Source organism: Panthera tigris, chromosome D1 (genome assembly GCF_018350195.1).
Source record: "Panthera tigris isolate Pti1 chromosome D1, P.tigris_Pti1_mat1.1, whole genome shotgun sequence".
Taxonomy (NCBI): Eukaryota; Metazoa; Chordata; class Mammalia; order Carnivora; family Felidae; genus Panthera; species Panthera tigris.
This window is the reverse complement of record NC_056669.1, coordinates 7,376,020-7,389,045: the sequence shown is the minus strand read 5'-3', so window position 1 is coordinate 7,389,045 and position 13,026 is coordinate 7,376,020. Positions and strand designations below refer to the sequence as shown.

The window sequence follows — 13,026 nt, the reverse complement described above, 5'->3', positions numbered from 1 at the left end:
GGTATCGCTGCCTCCTCTCACTCCTGTCACCGCCCACTGCGGCCATTCTTCCAGATGGGATCCCCGCAGCAGGGACCAGGGATCACGAATGTCACTGCCTGTGCAGCTACGATGGGAGGCCACGGACAATGAGAAAGGAGTGAGAGGGAGCAGGCATGGCATCCATGCTCAGACTCCTCAGCCCTGCCTCGTAACCATGTGAAAGAAGCTTCTGCATCTGTGGGCTGAATGCAAAGTTCTTTCAGAATTTTAGAGCAGAAGTTTCAACGTGGCTCAAAGCCATATGGAGCTCCTATCAGCAATAAGTTTACATTGAAACATTTTACAGTTAAGGATTTGTATCCTTCTTGGAGCAAAGTAATCTGTGTAGTTAAACTTACAAGCACAGTGAGGATCCTCATTACACGAACAGCACTAATCTTACTTTACAATAAGCATCTGACGTAATACAACTATATTCTGGTTAAGCTCGCTTCAGATGCTGACCTCTTTTTAGTAATTTCATGAAGATCCATTACTTATCAATTCTATAGGCTTTGTCTACAATTTCCAACAACTTTAAATTGCGCTTTTTCATGTGATTCATACACCACTTTACTCCATGTTGTCAGTGTAAATCTGGGCTTCTGGTGCCAAGCTCCCTTCCCCCGAAGTAACATCCACACCTGTTAACTCCACAGTTAAAACATACTCTGGGTGCCTGGGTGGCTCAGGTCCAACTCTCGATTTCAGCTCAGGTCATGATCTCATGGTTTGTGAGTTCAAGCCCCACACTGAGCTCTGTGCTGACAGTACGGAGCCTACTTGGGATTCTCTCTCTCTCTCTCTCTCTCTCTCTCTCTCTCTCTCTCTCAATCTCTCTCTCTCTGCACCCCCCCACCCTGCCCCACCTCTCAAAATAAATAAATAAACTTCAAAAAAAAAATACTCCAGTGTATGCAGCCTGTTTACACAGCATCTGTATTAATGACAATGAAATACCTGATGTGCTACATGACGGTATTTTAAAAGCTGTTATTTTATTGGGATTTTAGAAAATAGTTCATCCATTTAAAAAACTTCTGGGTTAACTGTATGCTGGGCTCTGTTCTCAGAGCTGGGAATGGAGTAGGGAGCAAAGTCAACAGACACCCTCCCTTGGGTAGCTGCCCTCATTCCACTGGAGCAGAAGAAAATGACAATAACCACGTAAATAGAGGATGTCAAGCCACAAGAGTGCTGTGAGGAAAACAGAAGACAAGGCAAGGAAAGGAGAGGACAGGGGGCATGGGGCGCTGAGCACTCTACCAGAAAGCACAGGAAACCTGGAGGGTGACACAAGTTAGACCCTGCTGTGGCTGCCCCCCGACATTACTCCTTATGTCAGTCACGGACTTTCCACATCTCTTTCCTCTTCAAAAACAAGGTTATATGACAGAGGGACTTTTCACCAGCAAGCTTTCCGACTCTGCAAGTATGTATTTACACTAAGACCGAGGTAATGGTGACAAGAGAGTTGGGCACCTGCATCTGATATGATGTGAAAGCAGAAAATGCCCTCAAAGCCAGACCAGTAAGAAACACGCCAATACAGCATCTAGACTGAGGAACCGCAAAGCAGAGACTTTTGAGGGCCCAGAAAAGAAGCTGTGGCAAGTGGTTTTGTTACGATTCTTGCATTTGTTCCCAAAGGACGTGTTGATGGACACCTTGACAAGAAAGTCTAATCTGTAAAAATGGAATTTAAAAAGTTCAAAACCAACTCTGTGTCATTAGCACCAACAAGTGTCCCAGTTTACTGTCAGTAAGGCCGTCCTGCTTACAGATGGCAGCTGACGAAATGCCCGAGACAACAGAGGAACCGCCTTAGCACGCTTTAAAGAAACATTTTCTGGGGCACCTGGCTGGCTCAGTCAGTTAAGTGTTAAGTGGGTTGAGACTTCAGCTCAGGTCATGATCTTGCGGTTTGTGAGTTCAAGGCCCGCGTCGGGCTCTGGGCTGACAGCTCGGAGCCTGGAGCCTGCTTGGGATTCTGTGTCTCCTTCTCACTCTCTGCCCCTCCCCCACTCATGCTTGCTCGCGCGTGTGCTCTCTCTCTCACAAATAAATAAACGTTAAAAAAAGAAAAAGGAACACTTTCTTTCTCTCATTAATGAATGTTAAGTCAGCAGGAGAGTCAAACTCTTTACACTAAGCGGAAGGTATCTCAGAGATGAAGCCTTTAAGAATCTTACCTCCCCTTCCTCAGTAAATGTTATCTTCTTATTCACTTTAAAATTTCTCTTCATTACTTTTTTTGCTTCTGCGACCTTGGTCACTTTCTTCTTGACACTGGATTTAGAAGGTTCTTTCTTCTGTGTGAAAATATACAAACAAAAGAGATTAGTTAAATGGCTGCTTTACGTTAGGAATTTCACTCTGGCAATACACTTTCTAAAACTCAATATATTTCCTGCTCACTGGCTAATAAGCACCAAAAGTACTGTCCAGAAATAAAGTTATTAGACTTTTTAATGAATGATACCCCCAATACTATAGGGGCTTAAGTGTAAACAAGATAAATGTTAGCCATAAGCAACCTTTAAAATTTCTTCCATTACTGAAACCATGCTACCCTGATAATGCTGAAGCAGCAGAAACTCATGATAATGTGACAAATGGGCATCCAAGGTAAATAAAGCTCTCTTCCAGCTAAAACACAGAACACATTTTTTAAATAGCTCTAATTCCAAGTGCAAACTTAAATTTTCAGAGTAGGAGAATGTTTACCTGGAAAGCAAAATTACTGCAATACATTGTTTGCAATTCCACATTCTTCCTCCCATTACACTAATTTACTATATGAACACGGGGAAAAGCCTTTGATAACAAAGCTGTGCCCAAAGGTGAGATGGAATCAGAATAATTCAGCAGGATACCCTGATCAGAACCCACCTAACATCCTCAAACCACCACAGCAAGGCAGTGAACATACGAAGCCACTGCTTACTTATGCTAAGTGAATGCTGAGGAGCCATGTGAAATGGGGAGCTGTGGAGGTCATACCACAGCCTGCACAGATGAGAGAGGGACAGTAAGAAACTCACCACTAAGAGGGATTTGCACCATGTTTCTTACATTAGATCCAGGAATACCACCGGCGGTGGTTGGTAAACTAATCTAAGGCAGGCTTCATCAGGTGAGTAAGTAGACAGAATGAGAAGTTTCTGGTGCAACAGTGAAGACAACAAATTTGAATTCAAGCTCTACTACCACTTATGAGCTATGTAGGAGCAAGTTACTTAACTTCTGTGCTTTAGCTATAAATTGACCCTCAATAGTACCTCTGTCTCATAGGGTTGGCTGGGAGAATTTAATAATAAATGTAAAATATACAAAATCTAAGTATTAAATAAACCTCAAATACCACTAGTGATCTCTTCAAGCTACCTAAAGAGATCATGCCAACTGCATCTGTATGAACTGCATCAATCCCAGACTTGGAGCTTCCTAACTGATTGTTTTTTTTTAGCACTGTGTTATAGGTAACCACCCAATAAAAACTAAGAAAGGAGGGACTGATCTAGGAAACAAGAGTTATCACAAGCTTTGAGAAGATGTACATTATTTATAACTACTATATTATGGTAATCAATAAACAGAAAGAACAATTCACTTTAAACAGTTTATATTATTGATAATGAATACAAAAATGCTTAAAAATAAAGTACCATGACATCAAAAATAACAAATTTACTACAACAGAGGTTTGTAGCAAGTTATTAATACATTACGTTTTTAGATAATAATGCTTATTATGAAAATTAGCTAATGTATCTGCAATATGATAATTTACGTACAAGAAAGTTGCAACATGATAATTTAAGTACAATGGCTCTGTTATGTGGGTGTTACTAACACTGCTTTTTATAGTTCTGGTTCCTAAAACTATACCATCTAATTACACTTATTTCTCAGACCACGTATCAAGTCAAAGTTAAAAACATACTAAGATTTGGGGGCACCTGGGTGGCTCAGTGGGTTAAATGTCCGTCCAATTTGAGCTCAGGTCATGATCTCACGGTTCGTGGGTTCGAGCCTCCGCATCGGGCTCTGGGCTAATAACTCAGAGCCTGGAGCCGGCTTTGGATTCTGTGTCCCCCCTCTCTCTCTGCTCCTTCCCTGCATGTGTGCACGAGCGCTCTCTCTCTCTCTCTCTCTCTCTCTCTCTCTCAAATAAACATTTAAAAAAAAAAAACATACTAAGATTTTAAATCTATAAAACGCTTACGAAAAGATTCATCTTCTCTAAAGTAATTTTTATTACATCAGAGAGATATCAATAATGTTACAATCCCATTATACCTGCACCTCACAAGATTTCTATGAAAATAAATTCAATTTGTTTCAAATGTCTTCTTCCCATGGGATATTCCATCTACTCCTCCCAACCCCCACCGGCCCCAACTGCATGCATGCTGCCACCAGGTTGCACAAGGCCCTAAACTGCTCTGTCCATCCCTCACAACCTTCTCCCCACCACTGTGCTCTGAGATACACTACTATTATTCTCCTTAGGAAATAATACAGTCCTTATTTTCTCACTTCTGAGGGTAATTAACTAAGCTGTGTAGCATTAAAACTTCTACATTAAAAGAGACCAGGGTGTTAGGAAGCTGATTGCCAACCGAGGTTAAGTTGCCACCTGTAGGTCACCTTGTGAACACAGGGCATTAATAAGACCCCCACTTCCTTCTTCCCAGCCAGTACTCCTACCCCCACCTTTCTCCACAGACAATTATCAAAGAACACCACCAACACAATCGCCAGGGTTGGTGACGGAGTTATTCCTACTTGATCTTCTTGCTTTTTAGGGTTAGATCAACTCTTGAGGATCATGGGTTGGCTAATGTTCTGTCATCAGAGAGAACGCTGATCAAATAGCGCAAACTCAGAGGATCATTACAACGTAAAAATAACAATTATACAGGAGTAAGTTATCACCACTTAAAAAAAAAATGCTGAGGAGCAATCAGAGCCAACATTCTGGGGGTAATACTCTAGATCTTGATAGGAATTTGAGTTACACAGGTGTATATAATTGTCAAACCTCAAATGTTACACTTAAGATTGGTGTATTTTACTGCACATAAATTTCTACCTCAAAAAACAGTCCTGTAATGAACTTAAATGAATGCCTAGCAGGCTGAAGTATATACAGTACAAAGGGTAATACTGTTGGCAACTTACCCTGAAGTGCATTAAATTTAAAAGTGTGATAAATAGTTGGAGAATTACATGATAAAGGCCATATGGTAAGAGTTTCATTATAGAATGAGTAGTGAATATTTTGGTGTACAAAGTGCACTTTCTTCAGCTTTTCTTTATGTTTGAAATTTTTTTAGAACAAAATACAAAAAAGGCCTGGTCCCAGGAATGAGAGAAAAAGTCATAAAGCAAAAATACCAAAAACTGCCAAAATAGAAGAAACATCAGTTAAAAAACCAACCTCGGGGAGCCTAGGTGGCTCAGTCAGTTAAGCATCTGACTTTGGCTCAGGTCATGATCTCATGTTTCATGAGTTCGAGCCTCGCATCTGGCTCTGTGCTGAGAGCTTGGAGCCTGGAACCTGCTTTGCATTCTGGGTCTCCCTCTCTCTCTGCCCCTCCCCAATTCATGCTCTGTGTGTGTCTCTCTCTCAAAAATAAATAAATATTTAAAAAGAAAAAGAAAAAAGAAAACCAGCCCTGCATGGTGGAACCTTGGGATGATTCAGGTCTATATCAAGAGCTTTAGGGAGACCCATGAAACCACTGAAATTATGTAACAACACTTGGGGATCTTTGCATCAAAAAAAATCAAATTTGTTCACTTTAGGGAAGCCACTGTAAAGAACAGAAATTGCAAAATGGGTGAAAAGACACATGTTTATTTTATTTCATTGACAGTTTGGGGATTCACTCCAATACTTGAGAATTATTCTTCAGTCATTCAAATACGCCCTAGAGTATCGTCCACACACAAGACACCACAGTGCACACTGGAGACTGAGCAATGACAGAGACAGGGGGACTCCCAACCCTCCCTGGCCTAACTCTATGGGGAAAAAAATATTTTCCACTGTTTAATGTCTTTAACTATTTAATCACAAATGTATTAAGTGTTCAGAAAAAATAAAAAGGATGAATGAATCTATGCAACAGGGTACCTGCCCTAGCTAGTCTAGGATAAGGAGAGGAGTCCAGGAAAATTTCCGTGTGAGACAAATGTCTAAAATTAATGGCAAACACCCAAACAATGTGTGGCATTAACAAATATCTTCTGGGTGTCCACTGATGGTGTATTTCACATGTGGCTTAGCTTAACTAAGGACAATGTCCTTCTTTAAAACATTACCTTTATGGGGCACCTGGGTGGCTCAGTCGGTTAAGCATCGGACTTCAGCTCAGGTCCTGATCTCACAGTCTGTGAGTTCGAGCCCCGCGTCAGCCTCTGTGCTGACAGCTCAGAGCCTGGAGCCTGCTTCAGATTCTGTGTCTCCCTCTCTCTCTGACCCTCCCCTGCTCATGCTCTGTCTCCCTCTGTCTCAAAAATAAAAACATTAAAAAAAAATTTTTTTTAACATTACCTTTAGCAGCTAATACATACTCATCTTTTTTTTTGTAAAGGATACTCATGTCTTATGAATTCATGTCTTAATCATGTTAAAAAGTCTCCATTCATGTCTTCTGCAGCCACAGTGTTTACCTCCCAAGAAGCAAATGGCATTAATACCTTTCTCTATATCCTTTCCAGAGACATTCTACCCACAATCAAGTATACATGAAGAACACCAAAGTACTAAATGAGCTATCCACATGGGCATTCACTTACCCAGGATAAATCTCTAAAAGTCAAAGCACTCAAAGAGTATGTACACTTAAAGTTCAACTCAATATTTCCAAATAACCCTCCTGAGAAGTCAAACAAAATTTAACAGTCCCACCAAAAATTTGAGAGTAACTGATTCTCCACATCTATTTTCAGAAAGTAGATATTAGGCTTTATGTTTTGCCAATTAGGTGAAAAAATAGTATCTCGTGAAATTTTTAATTTGCATTTATCTTGTTTTAAGCATAGTAGAACATCTTTCCAAAGACATTTTTTTTTCCTGTGCACTGTGTATCATCTTCAACAGTATTATCAACTATCAACAGTTAATGAATTCCTAGCATTTTACTTATTAATTTGTGAGATCTTTTCATTTGTTAAAAATGTGTCAATATTTTCTCCCACTGCATCATTTACCTTTAGACTTCTACCATAAGGGTAATATTTTGTTGTTTGGACTTTGTTTTGTTTTTTTGCTAAACATGTATTTTTAATTTTTATGTAATCAATGTTTAAAATAAGAAAATTTTCTGGATTTTTTTTGTACCATACTTACCAATATGTTTTCCACTATATGACTTTTCAAAAAACAGTTCAACTTCTTAAAATTCAGATTTTATTTTCTGTAAAAGTTTCAACACTGAATCTTGCATAAGGGGGGAAGTGCTGCTTGTTAACACTTTAAGTTTCTATTAAGTCATTCAAAATATCAAGTATACTTATTGTTAGGCAAAAGTTGTATTTTTACCACAAGACTTTGTATTATTGGTAAAAGAATGAAATTTGTAAATTTTAAACCAAAGAGTTTAACAAAAGATTTCCTGACAAGATGTAAAACATCAAAACACAATTTTCATTTCCATTTGCACTTCCTTCATGACATGTATGCTAGACATCAGAATAAAATTCAAAAAGGAAAATATCATAAAATACAAAATTGATAAAGCATCAAGTAATTTTCAAGGTCTTGTGACAGCTGTAGGAGGCTGCCACAAATAACTTGGAAGATAAAAGGTTCCGAGAAGGACCGTATTAGTTTTAACACTAGCTACAACAAGATTCAAATATAATCAGTGAAAACAAAAACTAATAGAAGCATTACTACTATACATCCTAGAGGTAAATTAAAAGTAACAGTGCAGGGTGCCTGGGTGGCTGAGTCGGTTAAGTGTCCGACTTCAGCTCAGGTCACGTTCTCATGGTTCCTGAGTTCGAGCCCTGCGTCGGGTTCTGGGCTGATGACTCAGAGCCTGGAGCCTGCTTCAGATTCTGTGTCTCCCTCTCTCTCTGCCCCTTTCCCACTCACGCTCTGTCTCTCTCTGTCTCAAAAATAAATAAACATTAAAAAATTAAAAAACAAAGTATCATTGCAAAAAAAAAGAAAAACAAAAACCATACAGAGATGAAAGTCAGAATTAAAAGAAGATACTCTAAAGAAATCAGATGTTTATGTTTCCTTAAAGTAGCTCCCATATGCATCATGGAATAATTAATGATTTATAATAACAATTTTACCTAAAAGTGAAGGAAACCTACAAAATAAAGAACTTTCAACCCTGGTCTAGACCTTACAGATTACTTATTATAACCTGAGACCTCACATTAAAAGTATGGGCATTTCATAGCATTTATAAGTACTGTTGCCTCAGAGTCCAAAAATAATCATACCTTAGAACTGAAGATTTAAAAAGCAAAACAAAACCAATATAAAAAAAAAAAAAACAACACACCTGCTATGTAAGCATAATTCCTTCATCATCCTAAATTTACTGAGCTACAAGAATTCACACAGTCTAATTTTACACTATAAATTAAGGATGTACTATGTGGCATTTGATTTGAAACCCATCTACAAAATATTTTCTTAAGAAATAAACTTCCCTTGGGAATGCAAGCTGGTGCAACCACTCTGGAAAACACAGTATGGAGGCTCCTCAAAAAATTAAAAATAGAACTACCCTACAACCCAGCAATTGCACTACTAGGTATTTATCCAAGGGATACAGGTGTGCTGTTTCAAAGGAACATATGCACCCCAATGTATATAGCAGCACTATCCACAATAGCCAAAGTAGGAAAGAGCCCAAATGTCCACCAATGGGTGAATGGATAAAGAAGATGTGGTGTGTGTGTGTGTGTGTGTGTGTGTGTGTGTGTGTGTGTACATACATACATACAATGGAGTATAACTTGGCAATCAAAAAGAATGAAATCTTGCCATTCACAACTACGTGGATGGAAGTGGAGTGTATTATGCTAAGCGAAATTAGCCAGTCAGAGAAAGACAAATATCATATGACTTCATTCATATGAGGGCTTTAAGAGACAAAACAGATGAACGTAAGAAAAAGGAAACAAAAAAAGTATAAAAACAGAGAGGGGGGACAAAACATAAAGGGACTCTTAAATATGGAGAACAAACAGAGGGTTACTGGAAGGGTCGTAGGAGGGGGGATAGGCTAAATGGGTAAGGGGCATTAAGGAATCTACTCCTGAAATCACTTTTGCACTGTATGCTAATTTGGATGTAAATTTAAAAAAATAAAATTAAAAAAAATTTAAGTTACAAAAAAGTTATTTTTACCTACATAAAAATAAATAAATAAATAAATAAATAAATAAATAAACTTCCTTGATGATTAGTGATGTTGCACATGCTTTCATGCACCTATTGGTCATTTATGTGTATGTCTTCTTTGGAAAAAAGTCTATTCTAGTCCTTTGTCCATTTTTTAATTAGATTACTTTGTTTGTTTGTTTTTGCTTTTGGGTTGTATCAGTTCCTCATATATATATCTCAGAAACCTCTTATCTGAAACATGATTTATAAACATTTCTTCCATTCCCTAGGCTGCCTTTTTGTTTCCTTTGCTATACAGAAGTTTTTCAGTTTGATACAGACCCCTTGTTTATTTCAGCTCTTGTTGCCTGTGCCTATGGCATCTTGTCCAAAAGATTACTGTCAAGACTAATGCCAAGGAGATTTTTTCCCCTATGTTCTCTTCTGGGAGTTTTAATCTTCAGGGAAATGAAATCAAAACCACAATGAGATAGCATTTCATACTTATTAGGATAGCTATCATCAAAAAGACAAGAGGTAACAGGTGTTGGCATGGGTGTAGAGGAAAGAGACCTGTCGTACACAGTGGGAATGTAAACTGGTTAAGCCACAGTGGAAAACAGAATGGAAGTTCCTCAAAAAAATTAAAAATTTAAACTATCATATGATGCAACAATACCACTCACTCCTGGGTATATATCCGAAGGAAACAAAATCAGTTCTAGGAGAGGTATGTGCACCCCCATGTCTGTTGCATCATGACTCACAACAGCCAAGACATAAAAACAATCCTAAGTGACTGTCAAAGGATAAATGGATTAATAGAAAACGTGGTACACAAATACAATGGAGTATTATTCAACCACGAAAAAGAAGGAAATCCTGCCATGGGTGACAATATGGATGAACCTGGAAGGCATTATGTTAAATGAAATAAGTCAGAGACAGATACTATATGGTATCACTTATATGTAGAGTATTTATAGAGAAGAAAAAGGGGAAATGGGGGCTGATGTCACAGAAACACAGAACAGTTGTTGCCAGGGGATGGGAAGAGGGAGAAATTGAGATGCATAACTTTCAGTTATAAGATGAGTAAACTGAAGATCTAATGTATAGCATGGTGACTATAGTTAAAATACTGTATTGTATACATGAAATTTGTGGAGAACAGATCTTAAGCATCCTCATCACACACACACAAAGTTAACTGTGAGGTGATGGGTGCGTTAATTATCTTGATCTTGGTAATCATTTCACACGGCACATGAAAACACAATCACGTTGTATACACATACAATTTTATTGATCGACTATTCCTCAATAACGCTAGGGGAAAAAAATAAAAACACCACCACCAGTAAGTAGAATAGGTATGTTTGTGAAATCTTCACACAACCTATAGTCTTAAAATTAAGAGCCACCTAAAAGGTGTAGAAGAGGTCTGGAGATTGGTTGCATGACTGCGGGAATGTGCTGCACTCTATACTTGAAGTGGTACATTTTCTATGTATTTTACTACGATTAAAAATAAAGAGCCATCTAGACTATAACTAGACTTCAGTTTAAAATGCTGTTATGGAAGCAGTTTCTCTTTTCAGGGCTCCTCCACAAATGTAAACTTAAGTCAAAGCAGCAGTCCCAGAATTCCACAGCAGCTGGAGGGCGGGGCCCAAGGCAGGCAATGCAAGGAACGGGAAGGACACAAGAGACCCTTAAGTGCCGGTCAACTAAAATGCTATGAAACAGAGTGCTTATAAATTATAAATTATGAAAATAATCTTATAAAATGGTCTAACCAATCCACAGGATTTTTCTTCAAAATGTCCACATTTACCAATGTCATTGTTTAAAGTTTAATGGAAGGCAAGCTACAATAAACCTTGGTAATATGCATAAATTGAGTCATACTGCTAAAATCGGGGACAGAGGAGTTGGAGAGAATGACAAGAGCCAGTGCCGCCTCTACCCAAGTCCCAGTTACATTAGTCTGCGGCTGACTGTATTGCAGCGGCCTGTTATCAAACTTGGCCTGCGCCCTTGCCCCCATTATGGTAAAGCCACAGTCACCACTTGGGTTCCTGATTTGTTTTTCCTAATGGACTGTAATCTTCACCAGGGTAAGATCGTTTGTATTACCATTTGTATCCCCAGAGCATCACAGAGAGGCTGGCACACAGGAAGCATTCAGTAAGTACTTCTTGAACCAAGAATTAGTGAAATAATTCCCAGTGGAATAAAGCATTACTTCATTTACTGCTCATAACAACTATGAGTCAAATCTGGGCCCTGAGAATTTTTTTAATTAGAAAACCAAAGGTTTGACAAATTTGGCAATCTGTTCAAGGCTGCACAATTTAAATCAAAGGGTACTTGACTTTGTTGTTTATATTCTACAATGCTTAGGTGATTTTTGTTCAAACTGTCTTAAGTTACAGCATCATAATTTTCCTCAATATGTGCCTTTTACGTTTCTATCAACTTTGAAAGAATGTTTGAAAACTGCTATTCTTAGAAACTTTATACCGTTTTTCAACTTTCCAGTTCATGGTCCATTAAGGAAGATTTTTTCATATTCTACTTTCTGATGCAGTATCTGTATTGGTTTTTAAAATAACTGTTTTCACATCCAAGTATCAATTTTAAATACCAAATATGCCACTTCAAATTACACGGCCCCAATCCTACTTCCCTTCTGATGAGAATCACAGCTGTTACAGAATTTGTGTATGATACTTGTGTCATTACTTGAATACTGACACTTCATAAATTGTACCTAGAAGACAGCCTAAATACCATTCTAGAAATCTTTCCCAATTTTTAATATATTATAGATAATACATGTTTATTTCAAACATAAAATCATATAAATGAGAGCCCACACATCCTGTCAAAGTTCTTCATATTTCAGAGTATCAGATTAGCCCTTCTGATTACATCAAGAAGCAAACCATAAGTAAAAGTCTCTATTCTGTGTCGTCAATAACTCCAGGCACTACTTATTTTCTTTGAATAAGAAAATTTGAATAAGACTTATTTTCTTCGAATAAGACTTCTTTGAAGTCTGTAAACTGCAATTCTAAAGTATAAGTTGATGAAAATAGTTATTGAATACTACAATACATTAAGCAACATGACTAAATATTTATTATGAAATACTCATGATTCTTTTAAAAAATCATCTTAACAGGTAAACCTAAACAGGTAAACAGACAAATATTTTTCTGTTTTTCCCAACAGATCAAAAACCATGCAGAGGGGCGCCTGGGTGGCTGGGTTGGTTAAGCGTCCGACTTCGGCTCAGGTCACGATCTCACGGTCCGTGAGTTTGAGCCCCACGTCGAGCTCTGTGCTGACAGCTCAGAGCCTGGAGCCTGTTTCAGATTCTGTGTCTCCCTCTCTCTGCTCCTCCCCTGTTCATGCTCTGTCTCTCTCTGTCTCAAAAATAAATAAACGTTAAAAAAAAAAATTTAAATTAAAAAAAAAAAACAAAAAACCCAAACCATGCAGATATGCAGTGATCTCAGCTTTGTCTGGACTTCCCTCCTGCTTATGGACGATAATAAGGCACAATCATTCTACACAATATTTTTTTCATTAAGAGATTCTTCCTTCCGGATTTCTACTTCCTGAATCCA

The 13,026-nt window shown here is 38.2% G+C and overlaps 1 protein-coding gene across 2 annotated transcripts in view; it reads right to left on the bottom strand.

Moving 5' to 3' along the window:
• DDX10 (DEAD-box helicase 10) overlaps nucleotides 1-13,026 on the bottom strand; it is a 270,692-nt gene that overhangs the window by 118,250 nt on the left and 139,416 nt on the right. For both annotated transcript variants that reach the window (XM_042959588.1, XM_042959589.1), the window contains exon 14: nucleotides 2,214-2,333. In XM_042959588.1, coding sequence (XP_042815522.1) covers nucleotides 2,214-2,333 — 120 coding nt within the window. The remainder of the gene's footprint in view (nucleotides 1-2,213; nucleotides 2,334-13,026) is intronic.